The following is a 24,091-nucleotide window of genomic DNA, read 5'->3' as shown; positions in this document are numbered from 1 at the left end:
TCTAGAGGATGGTTATACTGTGTGAAATAAGCATGGTAACTAAACTATGTTCCAGAACTGTGCCACGCAGCTGAAACAGTGCTCAGGAAAGAAATTTATAGCATTAAATACTTGTGTTAGAAAAAAAACAAAGGTCTATAATCAGTGGCCAAAAGTTCATTCTATCTTTAGGAAACTAAGGAAAAAAATGATAAACTAAACTCAAAACAAGTAGAAGAAAAGAAATCATAAAGGTAAGTGCTAGTATCAGTGAAGTAGAATACAGACCAACAGAGAAGATTAACACGTCCACAGATTGGCTCTTGGAAAAGATGAACAAAATGGATCAACTGGCTGGACCCTTAAAAAGAGAAAGATAAGCCAAGTGCTCATTATGAGGAATACAGAGGAATTAAAGGAGTATTGTCATTACAGTCTCACAGGAATTAAAACAGTACTATGAACATTTATATGCTTTGGAAGACTTCTTTGTAAATTGCAATTTGCACAAAACTCAACAGAACATATGGGTAATCTTTTGTTAAAGAATTTGGTTGTTAGAAATTTCCCACTAAGAAAATTCTAGGCCCAGATGGCTTTACTGGTGATTTCTTGAGGAAAGTATAAAGGTTCAGCAGGAAGAAAAACATGGGGATGATTAGCTTGCTGAGTTTTACTTAGGGATAAGGCCACCCACAAGCTACTTGGAGCTCACAAGTGACTTGTCAAACACATATCACCCGTTCAGTGAGTGGCACTAGTATGGTCAGAACTCCTTTACTGCTGTTCTCATTATGCCATGCCACCTAAGAAGACTTCATATAAACTGTTCTGGTCCTTACCTCTGTGCCATTCAGAATCATTTGTTAATATTTCTCCTTGGTAACGATAAAAACATCTGAGTACTTTCTTTCAGATTCTTACAGTCACAAATAAGAATTCTGTATTTCAGGAAAACAGAATCCATATTAGCTGTTTCAACTGAATAAATTTAATATATGAAGTTCTCCGATACACAGATGTCAGAGCTAAAAGAACAAAAAGATGAAAGTATATAGAGTTGATGACTCCAAGAAACACCTGTGGCCCACAGGACTGGAGGAACAGGAGATGCTGGGTCATTAGGACCTAGAAGCTTGGAGTAGGTGTGTCCAGGGCTGAGATCTAGACTCCTGAGGGGGGCCACTGGCTGGCTCTTGCCAGTACTTTTGAGGGGGCAAGAAGAGGTTGATTCTGGGAGTGTTGAGAGGGAGGTCAGAACCACCTGCAGCTGCGGGGTGAATGATACACTGTCAGAAAAAGTGAGAAAAACAGAAAGAAGGCCTGTTTATTGCCCTAGTTTCCTATCTCTCACTACTGCCTCCTATGACAGAATCTAACAGGAAACCACCTAGTAAAGGTAAGATGTAATGTGTGCAGTCTCAGCCTCAGCATCACAAAGCAGAATTTAGAAAGGGGAAGGAGAGGTGGGCTTCAGGACAACAGATTAACAACTAGCACAGTCTGCCTCTTCCACTGTTGAGCATCTTCACCCATCCTTCTGCACTCTTTAAATATGAGGTATCCCCAAAAGCTCCTGTGTTAATGCAGGAGGGTAAAAGATTAGATTAGGAGTGATCTACTCAGTGGAGTGATCCATTTGTTGAATTAATAATTCAAAAGGACTACTGTACTGGGTGATGACTGGAGGCAGAGGGGACATGGCGGAAGAAAGTTAAGTCCAGGGGGACATATCCTTGGGGGTTATATCTTATTCCCCTGACTCCTCCCTCCCTCTGTTTTCTGGCCACCATGAGCTTCAAGCCCTTCTGCCATAATGTTCTATCACACCTTGTACCTGCAGCTACAGAGTAGGCCAACCATAGACTTAAACCTTCTGAAACCATGAGCCCGAAATGAACTTTTGCTCCTTTAATCTGTAGTTTCCAGGTATTTTGGTGACAGCAATAAAAATCTAACACAGAAATTGGTACCAGAAGTGGGGTCATTATTGTGCCTAACCTGACTGTGTGGTTTAGAAGCCTTTGGAACTAACTGGTGTATGGGAAGATTCGGGAAAATGTTGGAGATGCAGGCTGGAGAAACCTCAGAATATCATTCCAATATTATTCCAATATTCTGAGGTTTCTCCAGCCTGCATTTCCTTTATTTTCCCAAATCTTCCCATACACCAGTTCCAAAGGCTTCTAAACCACACAGTCAGGTTAGGCACAATAATGACCCCACTTTAATGGGCAATTCTGGTGGGATCTCAGAGGAGCAGAATGTTGATGGGAATGTGGAGAGTAAAGGCGGTGCTCATGAGGGTTCAGTGGGGAATAAGGCCTCTATTTGAGGCCTCATTCGTGTTACATTCTGACAAAGAAGTTGTCTCCGTTTTGTTCATGTTACGTTCTGGTAAAGGAGTTGTTTCCATTTTGTCCATTTAAAGGTGGTGAACTAATTAATCTGTGGAGGAAGTTCAGGGGAGCACAACATTGAGGTGGTTGCACGGTACTGCTGACAGCATTTACCAAGGTTTACTCTGAGAATTGGGATTAAAAAAAATAAAGCAGAGCATTTTTGAAACTTGCAGTTTGGTCAGAAAAGTGCACATAATTTGGGAACAAGGAAAGTGTGGCTGCTGAAGAGATTACTACCGCTAAAGAGAAGCTAAGTACTTTGCACAGAGACAGTAGGGGAAAATGCTTTGAGGGCATCTCAGTAATCAGCAAGATCACACCCATGGCAGGCTCTTGGGTGCATCTTCTTCCACAGGGGTAACTAGAAAGCTATTCTTCCAGCACTCAGAGGCCACTGTAGCCATGGTCCCTGGGGTCTCAACTGCTGCTCAGGCTGGTGATAGACCTTGACGTCATCATGTGGTGCTGATTCTGCAGGAATGCTGGATGCTAGAGTCAGGGCTTCACAGAGACTTCCACCAAGAGTTCAGAGGCAGGTCTGGGTGGCTGGGCAGAATGTAAGAGGATTGGAGTTCCTGTGGGCAGGTCCTGAGAGGATGATGCACGGAGATGTGAGAAGGAAGCCAAGACTGTAGTGGGACCTGCGAGATTAAGAGATATCAGTGATGTGCGTCATCTGCTGAAGAAAGCTGCTGCCAATGGGCGGAGCCAGGCTGAGAGAGGCCATGTGGCTGCAACCAGCAAGGCCATGGCGAGGGGTGGCTGCTCAAGCCCTTGGGAGCTTACATCCTGCCAACATGTACCCTGGATGCTGGATGTGGAGTCACAGAACCTCATGTTTGTACAAGTGGGTTTCAGTCTTACTTTGATCCTGTCCCTTCTGTGCCCCTGTTTCTCCTTTTTGGAATGGGAATGTACACTCTACGCCTGTACATTGGATGTATGTAACTTGCTTTTGATTTTAACCAAGAGTTTGCCTTGAGTCTCAGAAGGGACTTTGGACTTAGATTTTGGGGCATTTTTGGAACTGTTATGATGATGAGCCGGGTACGGTGGTGCACGCCTGTAATCTTAGCGACTTGGGGAGTTGAGGCAGGAAGATATCGAGTTCAAAGCCAGCCTCAGCAAAAAAAAAAAGAGGCACTAAGTAACTCAGTGAAGCCTTATTTCTAATAAAATTCAAAAATTGGGCTGGGGATGTGGCTAAGTGGTTGAGTACCCCTGAATTTAATCCCTGGTACTCCCCCCTCAAAAAAAAAAAAAAGATTATGAGAAATTTTGGAGATGGACTAAATTCATTTGCATTATGAGATGGACATGGATTTTTAGAGGACAAGGGCAGAATGTTCTGGTTTGGGTGTTAGGTGTCCCCCCAAAAGCTTCTATGTTATTGCAAGAGTTGAAAGGATTAGGTTATGAGAGCTGTAAACTATTCAGTGGATTAATCCATTTGATGGGTTAATAATTTGGAAGGCCTACTCTACTGGCTAACGGTAGGCAGGTGAGGTATGGCTGGAGGAAATAGGTCACTGGGTGTGTACCCTAGGGAAAATGTCTTGTCGCTCCTTCCTGGCTGCAGTGGATAGACAGCACTCCCTTGCCATGCCCTTCCTCCACCATGTACTGCCTCACTCTAGGCCCAGAGCACTAGAGCTGGCTGACTCTGGCTGAAACCGTAAGCCCAAATTGAACTTTTTCGTCCTCTACATTGTGTTTGGTCATAGCAACGAAAATCTAACACAAACTCAAGAGCCTTCATAACAGTGACATTAAAAAGAGTCTGTCCACCATTTGTGGCCTGCACCAAGTATGGAAGGCAAGTGGCAGCACTCCCCTTTCACACCTAGAGTGGCAGGAAGATCATGGAAAGGAGAAGGTGGAAGTTGGATTCATCAATTTGTGAAGTCCGGGGTGAGCTTCATGAAACTGACTAGAGTCAACACAGGAAAACCTGTAAGAAGTAAGCTACGGTGCCTCGGCTTCCTGTTTGCCTCTGGATAGCGTATAGGTTGGGCAGGACAGAAGAGAATGGCGTTCAGTCTGCAGCCCACAAGACGTGCTGAGCCTGAACTGTCTGTGAAATAGAAAAACAAGAACCGACAACTCATAGCAGTGCTCAGAACATTCCATAGTTTCTTATCTTTCCAGGACCAGGAAAATTGCAATTTCGGTGAGAAAAGATAATTCACAGATGCCAATACCAGATGAGGCGGATGTTGGAATTTTGACGAGGATTTTAAAGTAGCCATCATAAAAATGTTCTAATGAGCAACTGTGAACACTGTTGAAACAAAGGCTCAGCAAAGAAACAAAGCATATAAAGAACTGAAAATTATAGTGCCCCAAACTGACACTGTCTGGATGGGCTCAACAGGAGAATGGATGTAACAGGAAAAACAAAAAACAAACTTGAGATAAATCAATAGAACTGTCCAGTATGGACAACAGAAATAAAATAAGTTAAAATAAATGGATAGAGCCTTGGGACCTATGGAACAGTCAAGAAGTACATAATGTTAGTGTCATTTAAGTTTCAGAAGAAGAGAAAGAATGTGGGGCTAAAAAAATATTTGAAGACATAATGGTTGAAAACTTCCACAGTTTAGCAAAAGACATAGACTCAAGACACAAACTCAAGAGCTTTCATAACAGCAACTTTATGCTTCCATTTGTTTTAAAAAGGTCTCTGTAAGAGCCAGGTGTGGTGGCTCACACCTGTAGTCCCAGGGAGAAAATTTTTGTAAGCAAAACCACAAACAGCCACAGAATAAGTTGTATACATGTACATAAATTATATAAGAAAAGGCATCAGTTGTGGCAGTACTTTTTTTTTTGAGAAAACATAAAAATTTTATTGCTTTGCTAGCAAAGGAGAAACAAAGGGGACTCCTGTCCCAAAGGCTATGATTCTGCCCATCAGCAGGAATAGGGGACTTTTAAAGAAGTGATTCAAAGGCCACATTCCACGTTCTCTGTTGAGTTGTAATTCATTCGTTAATTTGGGAGTAGTCATTTCTGAGCACTTCTGTGGCAGTACTTCTTATTTCAAATAGTAATCAATCGGAGGGCTGGGCTGTGGCTCAGTGGTGGAGAGCTTGCCTAGCATGTGGGAGGCACTGGGTTCGATCCTCAGTACCACATATAAATAAATGAAAAAATGAGGGTCCATCAACAATTTTTAAAATATTTTTATTTAAAAAAAATAGTAATTGGAAAGGGAGAGGAGAGGGAGAATCCCTTATATATGTGGATATAAAGGCATAAGGAGGAAGGAGGTCTGGCCATCGCGGCCTTCTTGGCGTCTTTAGCGTGGTGCAGATCTTGGCTGCTATTTAGAACTGTTTTCTCCCACCACCCACCGCCGCTTCTGCCCTCCCTTCTCAGCCAGCACTTCGCAGCCTTCCTGCTGACTCGTCTCCTAAATACCTCCAGTACCCGTCAGATCATTTCTTATTTTGTCATTTTTGATAGATTGTGTTTTTCAGGAATCTGTTCATTTTATGAGAAATGAAGATGTATTTGGAGAAAATTTTTGTAATATTATGTTATTGTTTAGGATTTGGAATGATGTGCTTTTTTATTTTTTATCATTCCCAACATTGGTAATTTTTGGTTTTTTTCTTTTTCTTGGTGAGTCTTGTTAGAGGTTTATCAATGTCACAGTCTTTTTGAGGAAGCAACTTTTGATTTTGTTGGTTTTCCTCTTGTATATTTGTGTTTGTATTTAATTACTAGTCTTTGCTTGACTGATTTCATTCTCTACTTTGATAACTTTAGTTGCTGTTACTTTTCTAGCTTTTTGACTTGATAGCTTAAATGTTATTTTAATATTTATTTTTCTAAAACATACATTTAAATTTCTCTTTAATTGCTAATTTAGGTAAAAATCTCAAATTTCCATGTGTCATGTTTCTATTACCCTTAAGTTCAATGTATTTGTTATTTTCATTGTATTATCTTCTTTGACCCATGACTTTTGTCAAATTTTTAAGTTATATTTTTCTTATTGGTTTCTGGTTTGATTCTTGTGATCAGAAAATATACTCTCTATTAGTTTATTATTTTGAAGTTTGTTGAGACTATCTTACCCAGTAAAGGTCTGTTTTGGTAAAAGGTCTATATGATAAATCTACATGTACCTAAACAGAGGGCTCCTTCCGCACTTGGGGATGTGATGTTCTTCCCAGGTCAACTGGGTAAGGGAAGGCACCCCAACACTTTTAATTTGAACATAACCAAAACACCCGCTTCTTGTTCTTCCATGAAACAAGCACCCACATTTCTTCTGTGTTTTCTGTAACCTGTATCATATTTGTAATTGTTAAATTAATTACCTTAGTTTGTTAAAAAATGCTTAAGTACAGTATTTGCTATGTAAGAATCAAAGAAAACATGCAGCAACCCTTTTCTACTGTAGCTCCAGAGAAAATTTAGAGAAATGCAGAGAGATAGAGGAATCTCCCCTTAGGGACTTTTTGATAAAGGAAAAGACAGCCATCCTCTGGCATCTAGAGTAGTTTTACTAGTTGTGCCTGGAGACAGAAGAACAGAGCAAGTGAGTTCCTGAGGCCCCTTCAGTGGTCATTCTGAAAGATCAGAAGTACTGGCAAGATGCAGGAGGTGCAATTCCATGCGGAAGGGCCCCAGCCTGCTACAAACAGAGCGTCAAATTCCTCCTCTTTCCTGTGAAGCGTAGAGATTGCATGTGTAGGACCCGCAGCATATTAGAAGGGAGGGCTGGGGTGGATATTGGTGGTAGAGCGCTCATCTGACACACACAGGCCCTGGGTTCACCACCCAGCACTGCAGTAAAACAGCACAACAAAGTTGGAGAGAGATGCAGGAGTCGCCTTAATGGAAGAGACCAGAGCAAATTAGGGTGAGCCAGGGCCTGTTTTGCTCAAGATTCTGACAATGCCTCTACTGAGGCATGATAGAAACTCAGGCTGAGAGTTTTACATTTTTCACAAATATGAGGGCATTCTGAGGCGGTGCTTGCAAAGGGTTGGAAGGATTGATTTACAGAGTCTATTTTGTTTTATTTTTTGTTACTAGGGATTGAACCCAGGGGTGCTTAACCCCTGTGCCATATCCCCAGCCCTTTTTATGTTTTATTTTGAGACTTGAGCTTAGCATCTCACTAAGTTGCCGAGGCTGGCTTCAAACTTGGCAACCTCTGTGGTGAGCCGTTCTAATTAGACCGTGGTCGCCATTACAAGATGGCGCTGGCTCCGCTGTGGTCTGTAACAAACAACTCCTTATTTGGGAGAGTTGGCGCATGGTTTTTCACCACCCTATGAGAAAGCTCCACGTGGCAGCTTTGCATTGGGGCTTGAGATGCTTTATTAAGGCTGGGAGGGGCATCCGAGGGTTAGAAGAAGAAATATCAAGGACCTGAATAAACTGCTGAAAGAAGATTCCTGAGTTGCGTCTTCCTTGCGGGCAAGGGGTCGCGACAAACCTCCTGCCTCAGTCTCCCAAGTTGCTGGGACTACAGGTATGAGCCACCACACCTGGCTCTTACAGAAACCTTTTAAAACAACAGGCTCCATGACGTGTTTAAGGGACACAGAGCAGAGTTACAGGCCAGCTCACAGATCCCACCCTTAAAGCTGCACGGAAGAAATTTAAGCCTAATGAAGAGGTAAGAGATGCAAGAAAAATGATGGGGACAATCTAACTGGAATACCAGCTGGAAGTTGATAGTCAACTCCAGCATTCCTTTCTAGAGGTTGTTAAGCCACACAGTGCTTCCTGCCTTTGTCAGACCTTAACACAAATAGGTGAGGTTGGTACTGCACCCAGGGAAGCAGACGAGGCTGCTTGCACTGGGTGACTACCCTTGCCTCATTGCAGATTGAATGAGAGGATCAGTTCTGTAGGCCACCTGGCTGATACCTGTTCATAGAACCCCATTTGGAAAGCTCTGTTTAAAAGAAACACAGGGTCAGAATGTGAAGGGACCTTAGAGGTCAGCCTGTCTTCATCTTCATTGCTGAGGACACAGGTGCAAAGAGGCTAAGTTAGTTACTTAAGGTGTTAATGTTCACTGAGTCCAACCCTAAGGCACACCATAGCACTTGGGAGTGAAGGGCCAGACCACTTTTCCCTTCCAGTGTCTGTGACCTGAGCGCACAGGCATTTGGACCAGGGCTGGGTATCATTATTTATTTACTTGGAAGAAAACTCGGGAGTTATTTGCCTGTTTAGATGGGGTCATGTTCCCTTTTGGAAGGCAGAAGACCTTGGGAGTTATCCCATCCCCTCTCCAACCCTGAAGTCAGGAGCTCGGAATGATCTTCCCTGGCCCTGTGTGTTTCTGACTTGTTTGACAAGCTCTAGTGAGCTACCAGATGTGGAAATTCTTTTCAGCCTGGGATAATTTATTTATCTGTTTATGTACTTTACCAGGAAAGTATCTATTGAGTTCTTGATACTCATTTTCGAGGGACTCCTAAGGGAACAGTAGCAGTGTATAATGTTACTCGAATGTTTGATTTTTTTTTTTTTTCCAAGTCTGTCTGCTTTTATTTCAGACCTAAAGAGCTGGGAAATAAAAAGCAACTTATTTCTACTCCCCTCCCCCGCCTCTGAGAGACAGTTTAAAACATGTGGTAGAAAATGAGCCATGGAGACTTGGCTGAATGCATGAACCTGTGAATTTATTTTCCCTTTCATACTTTGATCCACATTTCCAACCATAAAAAATTATTAGTAGCACTTAAGTGTTGGACATTTTTCACCTGAGAGATGTGAAAAGGTCTTGGCTAGTAATACTGGTTATAAAGTCAGGACTCGGTATGGGAGCGGGAGTCCACAGGAGCAGCTGTGTGTGTTGTTAGGCACGAAACACAGAGGCTCTTCTCCTTATGGCCTGGCATCCCGTAGGTGGTAGAGGTCGGTGAAACCTCTTGGGTGCTAATAAATTGTGAGAATTTGTATTATTTTATTCACAACTGCCCAAGGTAATGGCCATTATATTCTCTCAAAGGATCATGGGAAGCAGCAAAATAGCTGGAATACCCCATTATTTTCACGAGGATATGAAACCACCTTTGAGTGGCTTTCCTGATGTTGGAAAGTGCGAATGAGCTTGGCCATCGGATGTGACTGTTGTGACTAGGAAGGGTGTTTGGGTTGACAAGGGAGGCTAGTTGGTGAGGCAGTAGAGGTAGGCTCTGAGGCCAGATGCAAAGTCTGCAAGGGGTACATGAAAGGGATGAGGCCACAGGACAAATTCACAATGACCGAGACCAGTTAGAAGGAGTGGGAAACCTGGAGACTTGGTGTTAAAGTGGATCCAGGGGACTGAGAGGAACCGCCTCCCCAGACCCATCGGCGTGGCTGACGGGAGCGCTCCAGAGCTGGCTCTGCAGCATTTACATGGTCAGCACAGTCAGTGGTGTGTCCAGGGAGGGGGGTAAGAGGACATTGTGTGGTTCCAAATATATTCTCCCCCTTTTCTCTTCTTATGAGAAGGCTGAAGATGGAAACAAGCTAAACGAGAACATGATTTTTTAAGAACTTTCAGAGGGAGCAGAGAGCTTTCAAAAAGAGCAAGCTCTCTGTGTTGGTCTATGGGTCCGTCCCGAGCCTTCTGCCAAGGAGGGTGCCACAGTTACCAGGTCTGGGAACAAATAAATGTGAAACAAGTCTTGAACTCATTTCCCACAGGCTCCTGGCCATGGTCCTTCTGTTAGGGACTGCTCAACCCCCGACATTCACACCCCAAGTCCTACATCTAGAAAGGTGCCCAGGCTTCTAGGAGTCAGGAGGGTCTCTGCAAAGAGGGTCCCTGTGTTTGTGATGGCCCCGCCCATGTCGCCCTGCGAGGCCTCTGGCGCAGGCTCACCAGTGCATCTGAGACCCCGAGGAACCACACACAGGGAGCTGGAGCAGTGTGGCGACACCCAGGGCAGTGGTCCTCAGGGAAGAGCTACTCGCCTTTGCCCAGGCTTCCTTCGTCACATAGCGAGACTGATGAAAAAGGACCCTATACCCAAGAACAGGGCCTGTGCCTGCAGAGGCTGGACGCCCTGGTCATCGGGAGCACTTCAGGCTTCAGGGAGAAGCAGCGCCACCCCAGCCAGCTCAGCTGGTTGAGCCCTCTCGGGCCTGGCCTGGGAGTGAGGGGGCAGGTTGGAGCTCAGGGCCTTCCTTCTCTTCCTAGGTGATGGGCTGTCGCTGCAGGAGCCAGCAGCACCACACGCCTCCCGGGGCCAGGTTGGTTCTGCACGTGTCGTCAGACCTTACTGCAGCTATCCCCATCAGCCCTGTGCGGGGTTTGGCTCTAGAGTTTTACAGTGTAGATGGATCCATTTTACCAAAAGTGAGCTTTTATAAAACTAAAAATACTCAGGCATTGTGGTTTGCCTTCTTCGTTAAGTATCTGAAGTTGACGGCTGTGAGCTCTCTCAGCCCGAAGGTCTGCTTGAGTGAATGGCGGTTCCCCGAGTCCCCTTCCTGAGTCTGGACATGACATCGTACAGTACTGAAAAGGGCATCTGTCTGTCTCTTACCTCTGATTTCGATTTTCTAAAGTACCCAGAGAGTTGCCATTACAGAGACTCTTGTCCTCAGAAGAGACAGTGGCCAGGGGCTCATTTCTGCAAGTGTCCCCACCTGTGAGACAGGGAGCACTTCCAGAAGAAGACGCAGGAAGCGTGGACAAAGGCAAGTCGCTCTTCCCTGGAGAACCACTGCCCTCGTGTTGCCACGCCACTCCCACTCCCCGGTGCAGCTTGTGGAGCCAAATGACCTGTGCTGGCTGTCGCATCTTCAGCTCGCGTTGATTTACACCCCAAGACCCACGGCCGGGAGGGGCAGCCTCGCGTGTGCCCCGCCACGGCAGGAGTGCTGCTGACAGAAGATCCAGAGTAGGGCCAGAAGCCTCAGAGGTGCTGAGAGAAGCTGCAGTGAGTTTGACCTCTTGGAGCCGTTCGAAAGCACCCCGGCCACCGGAGAGCAAGTCAAACAAATATTAAGGGAAGGAAATAGAATATGTATGCTGAACACTGAAATAACATCTGACCGTTTCAGAAAGCACCCAGTTGGGAATTGCAGTGAGTGGCACTTTTTTCTTCCCCACTGAGCAAATTAAAACAGCAAGTTCAGAATTTGTTGACATAGCCATTAATGAAACATCACACGTGAAACTGGCGGGCCCTTGTCCCAAAGAGGAGGGCATGCACGTCAGCTCTGGTCCTCATCTAAGGCGCCTCGCAGACTCCCAGCGGAGCCAGGCGGGTTGGCCATAGCGGGTTTCCCGTGGGAGCCAGCACTGTGCCAGTGGGGCTGCGACAAGGAGCTCTCAACTGCTGCACCCCGACCCTCCGTGGCCACCCCTGGCCTCACCACCTTCCTGTCCCCCACACCATCAGGGCCCCGTGGTTTTTGTGCCTCAAGAAGCAATGCTCAGGTTATTTTAAAGAGACGTCAGTTCCCCAGATGGTTATATGTGTGCTTTCCCTCTTCTTGCCAAAAAGGAGATGTCTGCAGAGATATTCCAACCCTGAGAGGATCCATATGTTTGAGAGTTATTGTTCCAAAGCTGCCTGTTGTCTCTTTGGGATTGATTACCAAGAACTTCGGCTGTTACAGAATTTGGCTTGTGGTTTCAGGGCATGGGGGATTTATCTTCCTGGACTACTTATCTGCCCTGATTGTGATAGAGATGCTTAACGGAGGTGCGTGGGCAGGACGCGGGAGAAGGCCAGGGGAGACGAAAGCCACAGCAGCTCCGGGGCCCTGAACTGCCCAGCTCCCTCAGGAGGGCAGTGCCTATAGCCTTGAGAGGACAGCCGTGTCATCCATTGCAAGATGGCACCACTGCTGCAACCACCTGAGCTGGCGGCAGTTGGTGATTGCCCTCGCTCTGTATGGAGTGAGTCTGCACTGGGGAAGAATAAGAAGGAAGAAAACTTCTAAAGGCTCAGAGCAGACCCTGACCTTAGAGATGTCACAACTGTGAAATGAGTCTCTAGAAAGCAAGATGAACTGGCCAATGTGATATTTATGCTCACCTCTCAGATCATATTTATTTCTTGGTGCTTGAAATTGGTGCCTGGGGTTCACATCAATCATGAGTGCAGTGTACTGCGCTGTCCGTTGGCTGGTTTAGATCAGGACTTGGCAGCCTTTACAAGTAGTATTTCTAGGTTCCCAACTGGTCTTTGGGTTGAGCTGAAGATTTGAGGGTTAGGTGGAGGTCACAATCATATGTTGACACCCTGCTCTGGAGAAGGAAGGAAGAGGCCACCTTCTCACAGCCAGGGCCACCAGTCACGTCCATAGCAGAGAACTGGGCTTGACTGAAAAGCTCAGCTTTAGTCTGGTCCTTGCAACAGGGATGGTGCCTGCCTCATTTGCTGCTCTGTGCCTGAAGCTGGTTGGCACATAGCAGAGGCGCTGTGAGCACTGAGTGAGTGAGTTCAAGGTGTGGACTTGGAATTTACTTGTCAATATACTGTGAGTAAATTACAAGGAATTGCTCAAAGTTCAGTGACCCCCATATTCTGTAACCATGGAAGTCTGGTCTTCTACTCCTAGCTCACCAGACAGCAAAGGGTAATCGTGTTCTGATCACTCACCTGGTTGGGAGCAGTGAGGATCTCAGTCCTAACTTTGTAACTGAACTTTCTTTTACTTTCTTCCTATAAAACCCACGTAGCTCTCTTCCTGTTGCTGCTGCCCACCCGGCCCTTCCTGCCCTCTGCCTCCACTTGGCCTTTCCCCTGACCCTCACTTTCTGTTCTTTCCTTGTTTCCTATGCCACTGGCTTTTCTAAATTGCTAGCCCCTGGTAACAAGACACATGCTTTAATGTTTTACCCACTCCCTGAACCACAAGACACTTATTTTGAGATAACTGTGAATTCACATGCAGTTATAAGAAACAGTACAGCAGTCCTATGCAGCTCAAGACACTTTTAGGGCTTTTGTGTCCTAAACATAATTGGGAAAGCTGGTTTTAAATGAAAGGTACAAATGCAGTTCAATGGAGGAAGGATAGCCTTTTCAGCAAATATGCTAGAAAATTGGAAATGCATATGCAAAAGTTTGACCTAAACCTTACACCCTGTACAAAAATTAGCTGAAAGGAAGTCAGTCTTAAATGTAGAACAGAAAACCATAAAGCCTTTAGAAAAAAAAAAGGATAAAATCTTCAAGGTCTAGGAGTAGGTGGAGAGTTCTTAAAGCATGATCCATAAAAGGAGAAATTGATAAATTGGACCTCTTTTGCAAAAGACCTTCAAAGAGGATGAAAAAAAAAAACTGCAGACTGGGAGAAAATATTTGCAAACCACATATCCAACAAGGGACTAAATATCTAGAATATGTAAGGAACTCTCTGAACAGTCCAGTTGGAAGATGGGCCAAGCACGTGAATGGACTTGTCACTGAAGAGGATATACAGATGGCGGATAAGCCCACAAAAGATGTTGAGTGCTTTAAGCCAGCAGGAAAATACAAAATCAAACCGCAGTGAGATCACCACACACCTATCACAATGGCTAAAATAAAAAATAATGACAACAGCAAATGTTGGTGAGGACACAGAGAAACCAGAGCCCTCCCTCCTGCATTGCTGCGGAGCATGTGAAGTGGTCCAGCCACTTGGGAAGTCAGTTGGGTGGTTTCTTGTACAACTGAGCATACAGCTACCTCAGGACCCAGCAGTTGCACACTTGGGCATTATCCCAGAGGAATGGAAATTTATGCTCACACAAAAACTTACATGTGAATGTTTGTACCAGCTTTATTTGTAACCACCAAAACCATTTCTCAGCTCAGATGTCCTTGAGCGGTGGAGTGGTTAAACAAACTGTGGTGAGTGCATACCATTGAACACTACTTATAGTGAAGGGACATAGACATGGGACACATAACACAGCTTGGCTGCATCTCCAGAGAACTGTGCTGAGTGGAAAAAAGCCATTCCCAAAAGGTGACATACTCCATGGTTCTCTTTCCAACCCTCATGAAATGACACGGTTGTTGACATGAGGGTTGCCAGGGGTTGGGGTGGTAGTTGTGTCCTAAAAGATCTGCAGAGGGCTGGTTGTAGTGGCACACACTTATAATCCCTACAACTTGGGAGGCTGAGGCAGGAGGATCACAACTTTAGGGCCAGCCTCAGCAACTTAACAAGGCCCTAAGCAACTTGACAAGACCCTGTCTGAAAATAAAAAATGAAAAAAAGACTGGGGCTCAATAAAAGTGCCCGAGATCAATTCCCAGTACCAAAAGAATGGCTTGATAGGGGGACCTCTGGGCTGGTGGAGAGACCTTTGTACCTGGGTTGACTCCAGGTTGATAGCATCCTAGAATTCTGTGAGTTGTTACCCCTGGGGAGACTGGGTAAAAGAGACATAGGACTGCTGCATTATTCCTTAGAACTGCATGTTATCTCAAAATAAGATGTTTCATTAAAAGAATAATAGGAGCTCAATAAGCATCTGCATAAATGAATTAATAAAATAGTAATACTCAAGTCTCTTCTGGGATACCAGGGATTGAACTCAGGGGCACTCAACCACTGAGCCACATCCCCAGCCCTATTTTGTGTTTTATTTGGAGACAGGGTCTCAACTGAGTTGCCCAGTGCCTCACCATTGCTGAGGCTGGCTTTGAACTGTCAATTCTCCTGCCTCAGCCTCCAGAGCCAGTGGGATGACAGGCGTGCACCACTGTACCCAGCCAGGCTTAATGTTTTGAAGACGGGGGAATATCTCTGGATTTTTTTTTTTTTAATGCTATGGAGAATATCAGTTGTGACAGTTCAGACTTTATTCTAGCTTTGCAGGTTTCACAAGCTACCCAAAGTCATCATTTGGAAATAGGTGGAATATGAATGAGTAATTTGAAAGCATCTTTCTGCTGCTTGGTCCTCCACCAAGAGATTCTGAGGTGTAGTAAGCACACAGGTTGGGCACCAGGACACACGGCCTCGTGAACTGTTTCGGAACCTCTGTCGTCTCGGGACTGCAGTGTTTGTGGTCAGTGTTCTTCTTGTCTCGGAACCCGAGGAACCCGAGGGGCCTGGCCAGTTTAGGGTAGCATCCCTGACACTGTGACAAGTTGCTGGGGCAGCTGCTTCCAAGAGGAGAATCAACTTCCTCCTTGCTAGACACAACTGGTACCTTCATCTCTGTCATTTAAACTGAACCTCAACAAAATCAACTGGAAATTTCAAAGCAGTTTCTGCTCGCTGAGCAGGACTTAGGAGAAGAGCGACTTAGCTTCCTGTCGCTTTTCTCCTTTAACTTCACCAAACAGTCTCCTGAGAGCAGACTTCGAAATAGCACCACCCACCCTGGAGCTGAGGTTATGGAAATAAAAATGATGTGGCGTGTAGGGGGCCTTAAGGAGCACCAAATCAGCAAAACCTTGACCTGCGCCTGACCCGTCTCTTCTCCCGCCCCGTCACGCGCACCTCCTCCTGTTGTCTCCTGAGAGATTCATAGCCTCGTGAAGAAGAGTGGTTGGGTTTCATCTTTCGCTCAGCTGCTGTGGGCTTGCTGTTCCTTCCCTTCCCCAGAGCCTCCCAGATTCCAAGGGTCCAGAAGGCTCCCTGATGTCACGCAGCAACGCACCAGCAGGCCACACAGCTGATGGGAGTTGCTTCTCTTAATGGTATGAGCATGTGGCTTTTTTTGCTAAATGGGAACCATGTTCACAAGGAGCCCTCAGCTTTAGAGCATGGGGCTTTTTAGAGCAGGGGACACAGGGTTTATCATTCGGCCTTTTCTTTGGAGCCCAGGGCCTTACATATGCTAACACCCTCTCCCACTGAGTCACATCCTCAGCCGGGCAGAGGATCTTGTCTTGTCCTCGGGCCTTTCTCTCTGCCCCCACAGTTTCTCAACCTGGTTGTTCGGGGGCAGTGTGACTCCTACACCAAATCTGCCACTGGCACCACAGAGCGGAAGCCCCTGGCGCTGAGCATGCGGTATCTTGCTCTAACCTCTTCCTTTTACAGGTGAGAGACCAGACTCCAGGAGGTGAGATCCTCTTAGAGTCAAGGTGGGGTGGAGTCAGGTCTTCGTAGGCAGGACTGGACAGGGTTAGGTCTAGTTCAGGCCGACCTGGCGGCCTACCTAGCACAGCATCTCCCCTCTAGGCCTCAGTCTTTGCATATCTGCAGGGAGGAACCGGACTGAGTGGTCTCTGGCTCCGAGGGGGCCTCGGCAGGACCCTGCACGCGTGTGCCTTCTGTTGCTGTCCACAGAGGGCCATGGTCAGACCACCTGGCGAGCTGGTGCAGCTCCAAGGACAAGGCAAGTGTCTCAAGGCCAGCTCTCCAGGAGTGTCTTCCCAATAGTGGTGGCCCCTGGAAGATGTCCTCACGCACATTCCTCTGTCAAGTGGCCCAGCCCAGTCTGCCCTTTGGGCCTCATTGCTGCCTCTGACCTCAAGAAAGAACTTGAAAGGACTGGGCATCGTGCGCCCAGCACCAGGCTTTCCCTGCAGCTGCGCTGAGCCAGCGGGGCCCCTGTCAGGCCCCAGAAGCCTCCCTGTGTTACTGGATTTCCTGTTTGGCTTATTCGAAGCAGGACCCTGCTCCGAGTCAAGAAAGCCTCACAGGCAGACTGAAGCGCCCCGCAGGTAGATCTCAAAACAGTACCGATAGCACATGTATTTATCAAAATTAGGGAACTCGGGGTGACAGCTCCTGGGCTCCCCTGCTCTAGTGTCTCACATCAGCATTTATTAATTGGGTCCCCGTGTGAACCAAGGCTCTTGAACTTTCTGCAGAGCACCCTTTGATGAAAGCCTCCACCTTCCAGTGTACTACTGAGCATGCGCTGAGAACGAAGCCAGCCAGCCCCCATCCACTGCCTTTTCAGGAAATTCCAAGTGTGAAAGGTGAGCTTTGTTCCCAGAGGGCTGAGAGCAAATCCTATAACCGACTCTGCTGTGGAAACCAGCTTGGAATTGGAAGCCAGCCAGCCACCCTTCCCCATCTGGGCAGCTCGCGGGACGGAGCTCGAGGGAAGAGGCTGCTCGTGCAGAGCCATGTGCACACTTTGGGTTCCTTGCGCCTCTCCTTGGTGGACCCACGCATGTGACCCCGGGGGCTGAGCCACACGGATGACAAAACAACACCGCTGCTGGGGGCACACCTTGGGTCCGGTGGCCCGTTTCCCCTGCCACTCCTCAGCCCATCTCTTGGCTCTCGAGTCCTGACCCTTTGCCATCCCTCCCACCTGACAGAGTCTCCCTGAGGGACAGTACCTTTGAAAGTGTGATGACTGCAGGGGCCGCTGCAGAGGGGCTGTCTCCCTGGTGCTGACCCGTGGTTTCATGACTGCACGTCCCAGATGGACACCACCTGCTGCTGTGCCTTCCCCTCCCCAGCCTACGTCTGGAGCTCACTGTGGTCTGCACACACCCCGTTTAAAATGCAGCTCCAGGTGGCCCCGTGAGGACCGTGTGTCATGTACCCTCATGTTCACGGCAGTTGACAAGGTCAGTGATGCAGGCCAGGCGACCTAGAGACCCACGGCTTGAAACACATAGGTGATGGCCTAGCTCCACAGGAACAGGTCATCAGGAGGAAAATGAGGACTCTAGCACTAAAAGCACAGTAGTGGCCTCCTAACCCAGCCCCTAGTGTCACAGGTGGCAGGATGAAGGCAGGCGCCTTGGCGAGACCAGCACGCAGCTCGTCCCTGGCAGAGTGCGTCCTGGGCTGCTTTCCCATGTCCCCTGTGCGCTTTCCATAGGATGTGAGGGTCAGTTGGGGCGGCCTCCTGAGGGCTTTCAACTGGGAGAAGATCTTGGCTTGATCCTGTAGTAGTGGGAAGCCACAGAAGACTTCAGAGGTTGGGGGCAGGGTGTTTTATTTGTTATAAAAGAACTTCAAAAAGGCCAAGTAAGCACAGCTGGAAGTCTAGAAAGGTGAAAATTCCCTAATCAGATAAGAAGTGTTTGGGGCCAAGATTATAAAAGTTAGAATGGAAAGAACAAGTGGCGGGTGGTGTTCCCTGGTTATGATCTGCTTCTGAACAGAGGTGTGGGACAGCCCCAAAGGTGAGGTCTGTCCAAATTACCACTGCGCCCCTAAGTGAGGCCTAGAATCTGCCCTAACAGGCGGCATCTGGCTTCCAGGGCATATGTGACTAAACACGGCGAGGACATTGCGGCCGGAGGACTGAGCAGTCCAGCTGGCGAGTCCCTGAGGGCCATGATGTGAACTGTGGTGCCAGCACTGCAGGGACACACGCAGCTCCCCAGGGCCCGCGTGCCATGGCAGGAGGCTGGCCCCAGAGCGTCCCCGGGTAGGAGGAAAGGAAGGCGGGCGGGCAGTCGTGGAGCTGGGCCTGCCCTCCGCCTGGGAGGAGCACTCCTGGGCACATGACCCGAGCTTTGCTAGGCTGGCCGGCACAGAGGGCCCTTCCCCTCTGCTTCCCTCCATTGTGATCCTGGAGTCAGCGGCAGAGTTATGGATGAGGTGACGAGGAGGGTGTCCTGATTGGATCCAGCTGCCTGGAGTGAGCCAAGGGCAGAGGCCCGCGGGAGGAACCGCGCAGGCTCCCGAGGAATCTGAACCTCAGGACACCTCTGATGCCGCCACGAGTGCTGGAGCGTGGCACTCTGTAACCCAGCGTCGCCACATTAAGTCCCTCTGCAGAGAAGTCAGCCAACAGTGAGAGTCCCTCACTGCAGTCTGACTGCATGTGACCCTAAGGCTGAGCAGTGGTGACGATGGTGGTGAGGCATAAGGATGGTAGCAGCACCCCGGGGCGAGGGTAAAGAGGAGGCCTCACGGAGATGACCTGAGCTTCTTGTGCATGGAGCGTAGGCTGCACTGCCTTCAGGGAGCAGAACCTGACGGATGTGCCACCCGCGCCCCCACCCTGCCCTCCCAGGGTCAGTCACGTGACCTGGGCCCTCGGAGGCGCCATGGTGAGCGTGGCATGGTGTGCGTGGAGCGCCGGGTGTGCGGTGCCCGGGAAGGGCTGGCAGGGCCTTCAGGGGAGTCCCCGGCCCAGCAGTGGTCACGGCTCGCATAACTCTGCTGCTGCTCTGGGCTCTATAAAACTGTAGCAGTATCATATTATTTTAATCTGCTGAAATACAAACCCGGAGTGGAGGGAAGGCGGCAGTGCACACTTCTGAGGAAATGTCTGACAAGGGTTCATTTGTCTGCAGCTATTAGGACGATGCCTGTGGCCGATTAACTCTGCTGGTTACCACCCGGCGTTAATGAGGCTGCGGCCGAGAGCCCAGAGGTGAGCTGCTTTCTCACCAGCCGGACCACGCCCAAGACCCGGGTCAGACAGCTCGTAAACAGGGACAGGGTCAGCAGGGGGACTGGGCAGAGACAGTGTAATGACTCAGCAAGTGTCCCTCCCACTCCTGGAAGAGCGCTCAGAGACGCACAGCCACCTGAGGACTGCTGTGCTCCTCACACCCCACCATGAGAACCGCCGCAGGGTCCTGAGCTAGGAGAGCTGCAGAGGGGAGGGTGTCTTCTCTGCTCTGGGCTCCTTACCTGCTCACCTGCTGCGCGCTCAGCAGGTGTGCGGAGATGGTCACACGCAGGACAGTTCTTTGTGCTTGGAATACTTCAGCAAATAAAGACAGTCTGTCCCGGTCCAGTGTGACTCCTACCCGAGGAAAGTGGAAGGCCTGTGCTTCATGAATATGGAAGTAACTGCAAAGAATGAAAGTTCCGTAAAGCAAAGCAAGGGCTTGAAAACGGGGGTGTGGCGGGCGTTTGGTTGTGGGTGGTTTGGGCCTTGGATGCGAAAGCCCAAGAAGCCCCTTGGGGTAGTTGGCAGTGGTGATCTGACCGATGAGAGGGAGCCAGCCTTTTTCTTTTTCCTTCGATACTAGGGATTGAATTCAGGAGCACTGTACCACTGAGCCACATCCCCAGCTCCTTTTTTATTTTGAGACAGTGTCTCACTAAATTGCTGAGGCTGGCCTCAAATTTGTGATCCTCCTGCTTCGGCCTCCAGAGTAGCCTGGAATACTGGTGTGCACCACTGTGCCTGGCTAGAAACCAGGCTTTTGAAAAGCAGGGAGAGCCTTCCAGACAGAAGAAGTAGCCAGTGCAGAGGGCTTGGGGTCTAGTCATGATGGCAGAGCAGAGAGACCTGGTGTGTGGGAGAACCTGGTGAGAGAGGACAGGAAGGGTGCAGTAGCAAGGCATTTCTTGTCTTTGTTTGAGGGTGGGACATTTCTTAAAGATTTTCAGAGATATGTTGAATTGTGTCCCTTTCACTTCAGAATGTGACTGTACTTGAAAGTAGTGACTTCTCAGATGTCACCAAGTTAAAATGAGGTCACCAGGGCGGGCCCCAACCTAGTGTGCCTGGTGTCACTGGGGAAGCTGGCCACATGGTAACAGGGCTGGAGTGATGTGGTGCAAGCCTGGGGTGCCAGGGCAGCAGGGCGGGCTCCCCTGCGGGCTCCGCAGGAACCTGGCTCGTTGGGCACCTGGAGTTTAGCTTCTCTTCTCCTGGTGTTCCAAGCCCCGCGGGTGTGCTTCTTTGCTACCGCAGCCCCAGGAAGCTAAGAAAAAGGAAGAGAGGTACACGCACTGGCTCTCCCTCCAGAGTGGCAGTCGGGAAGCCACCAGTTACTCTGGCTTGAGACCCTGTGGCTTCCATAAATATATATGTAAATATACAGTGAAAATGATTATAAAAAATAAATTAGAGACCACTGGTCGGATTGCTCTGTGCTGAGCCCTTAACGTTCGCTTAGACGTGGGTGGTCTTTCTAGAGGTGTGTGCACGCCAGGGTCTGGAAGGGCGGGAGTGGCAACCAGGGGACAAGGTAGAAAGAAAGCTGTCCCAGGGTCCTAGGGAGAAATGGTGGTGGTTGGAGCTCCAGGGTGTGGTGGGGGATGGTAAGAGGTGGTCAGAGTAGAGCAGCAGGACTTGCCCATGGCCTGGGAGGGAGGCTGGGAGGGCAAAGGCCGATGCCAGCACGTGGGCCGGACCATTGACTGAGGTGGCGACATGGGGTGACCGGTTGGGGACGTGAGATTCAGAGTGTATTTTAGACGTGGTAGGGAGGGGGTGCCTGTTTGTCCAGGCAGAGGTGCTCATTAGGGGTTGTTTAGCTCAGGAGTGTCCTGGCTAGGCATAAAGTTAGAGGTCGTCAGATTGGAGTTGGCATTTAAGGAGATGAAAACTGGACACAGTTCCTTAAAGAGAGAGAACTTGGAGAAGAAAACAGGGCCTGGGCTTGGACCCTCAGGAGCCTCATTACTTAGAATTCTGCTCCAGGTTGAGAAACCAGCAGAGGAGAATGAAAAGAGGCACAGGACGGCCAGCTAACGTCAAGGCTCACTCACGAATGGCCCTTCTCTCTCTGAAAGGTTACACTATCGTACATAATCACTTGGGGGGGGGGCGGTGGCAGTGCCTCATCCCCAGTGCGTGAAGTTGTGTGTGAGCCAACAAGACGGCACGCAGGCCCTCCCCCAATAGAGAAGCCACGGTGTGTTCTCAGTGGGCTACGGAGTATGGAGTCAGACAAATCCTGTACACTTTAGGCTTCTACTAGGATGTAAGAATGGAGGTGTGCTCAGGAAAAATAGATGTTTTTTAAAAGAAGACTTTGGAACTTTTCATAATCACCAATTTAACACGAATCAGGGCAGTTGAGTTTCAGAGTTCCATTTATTCTTCATTTGTGTATTCATTAAAAATGGCCACATGTGGTGGCACACACCTATAATCCCAGTGACTTGGGAGGCTCAGTCAGGAATATCACAAGTTCAAGACCAACCTCAGCAACTTAAAGAGGCCCTTTCTCACAGTAAAAAGGGAAAGAATCCAGGAGTGGTGGCTCACAGCTGTAATCCTAGCAGTTTGGGAGGCAGAGGTAAGAGGATTGCAAGTTCAAAGCCAGCCTCAGCAAAAGCGAGGTGCTAAGCAACTCACTGAGGCCCTGCCTCTAAATAAAATACAAAATAGGGCTGGGGAGGTGGCTCAGTGGTTGAGTGTCCCCAGGTTCAATCCCTGGTACCCCCCAACAAAGAAAGGAAAAGAAGTGGGATGTAACTTAGTGGTAGAGCTCTGGAGAAGCTCTGGATTCAATCCCTAGTACCACCAAAAAAAAAAAAACTATTTCATTATTCACATGTTGGCTAAACTCAGTAAGCTCTTCTTTCACATCACTTGAAATTTCCAAGCATATCAAGAAGTTTGGAGGAAATCATAATCAACCGCTATCTTTGAAATTTGGTAGAAGGACGGGCACCTGTTAAGACTGACTGCCTTCCGAAGCCCACTCTGCCCTTCTTAGTTGGTGAAGACTCAGCCCTCGGGAGGCTGCTGCTACCCGCTGGGTAACTGCACTGAGCGGCTTTCTCCTGAAGGGGAGTTGATGTGACGTGATGCGCTTCCATCCCTAGGTCTGGCGGGAATTTCCTGACCGGCTGGTGGGCTACCCGGGTCGTCTGCATCTCTGGGACCATGAGATGAATAAATGGAAGTACGAGTCGGAGTGGACGAACGAGGTCTCCATGGTGCTCACTGGGGCAGCTTTTTATCACAAGGTGAGCGGGCGCAGGCTGGGGCCACCGGGTCCCCTCTGACAAAACTGAGGAATGACACCTGTTGTATTTGGCCCAATGGATTTTTTCATACCTGCTTCTGGGTTTAGGGAAAGTGTCCTACTGAGAGGGCTTAGAAGAGCCATGTTGTGTGATGTTCCTTTTAAAATAAGTTTATTATTTTTTTAACTATACAAACAATACATGCTCCTAGTACAGAGTACAAAGACTTATAACACTAAAATGAGTAACAGTCACCTTAATTATGTCACCTAGAGAGCCACACTCTTGTCACTGGATGTGTTTTAGCTTGCCTTTTATTTACTTATCCATACACATTGCATTAACTTCCATCACTGAGACAGAAAGACAACTTTGAGAAGGAAAGATGGATGTGGCCCATGGTTTAGAGGTTTTAGTCCACAAGGGCTAGCTCCATTGCTCAGGCTTTGGGCCTGAGGCATGGCAGAAGGGTGAGGTGGAGGAACGCAGCTCACTGGTGGCAGCCAGGAAATGGAGGGAGGGAGGGAGAGGGTGGACAAGATGGTCCCTTCAGGGCACACCCCAGCCTGCTCCTCCCAATGGGCCCCCTCCTCCTGCAGTTTTCACCACCTCCCAATAATGCCTTAGTGGGCTAATCCACTGATGGGCTCAGAGCTCTCAGGATCCTGTCACCCCCAGAGCTTCCCCTCCAAACACTGCTGCATGGGAACAGACTTCAGCATGCCTTCTTCTTTTCTTCCCACCTGACAGTATTTTAATTACCTGTATACCTACAAAATGCCTGGGGACATCAAGAACTGGGTTGATGCGCACATGAACTGTGAAGATATAGCCATGAACTTCCTGGTGGCGAATGTCACGGGGAAGGCTGTCATCAAGGTAAGAGGTCCTGCACCCACTTGCTGTGCTTTCTTGGGCAAGTCGCCACCACCAAGCCTGAGAGGTGCTTGCAGCTATAAGACTGTGGCCCCGGGGCACAGATACTTGCACAGTGACCAGGCTGTAGTGGTCCTAACATCCCCAGCTTTTGAAAGTATGTTGCCCGCATTAAAAACTGAGAATATATGAAGATCCTCTGAGGGAGTCTTGTACATGACAAAACGACTGTTTATGCCTAAAACTCAGACTTTGCTCAAAACAGAACCTAGATATGTAGAGGAAGCCCCCTTCTCTGTGTGGGTGGGATC

At 48.2% G+C, this 24,091-nt stretch overlaps 1 protein-coding gene across 2 annotated transcripts in view; it reads left to right on the top strand.

The window, feature by feature from the left end:
• Ext2 (exostosin glycosyltransferase 2) overlaps nt 1-24,091 on the top strand; it is a 145,314-nt gene that overhangs the window by 113,190 nt on the left and 8,033 nt on the right. For both annotated transcript variants that reach the window (XM_071616288.1, XM_027936441.2), the window contains exons 11-12: nt 22,761-22,904; nt 23,655-23,783. In XM_071616288.1, the coding sequence (XP_071472389.1) occupies nt 22,761-22,904; nt 23,655-23,783 (273 nt within the window). The remainder of the gene's footprint in view (nt 1-22,760; nt 22,905-23,654; nt 23,784-24,091) is intronic.

This window comes from Marmota flaviventris, chromosome 9 (genome assembly GCF_047511675.1).
Source record: "Marmota flaviventris isolate mMarFla1 chromosome 9, mMarFla1.hap1, whole genome shotgun sequence".
NCBI lineage: Eukaryota > Metazoa > Chordata > Mammalia > Rodentia > Sciuridae > Marmota > Marmota flaviventris.
This window is presented reverse-complemented; position numbering and strand designations above follow the sequence as displayed.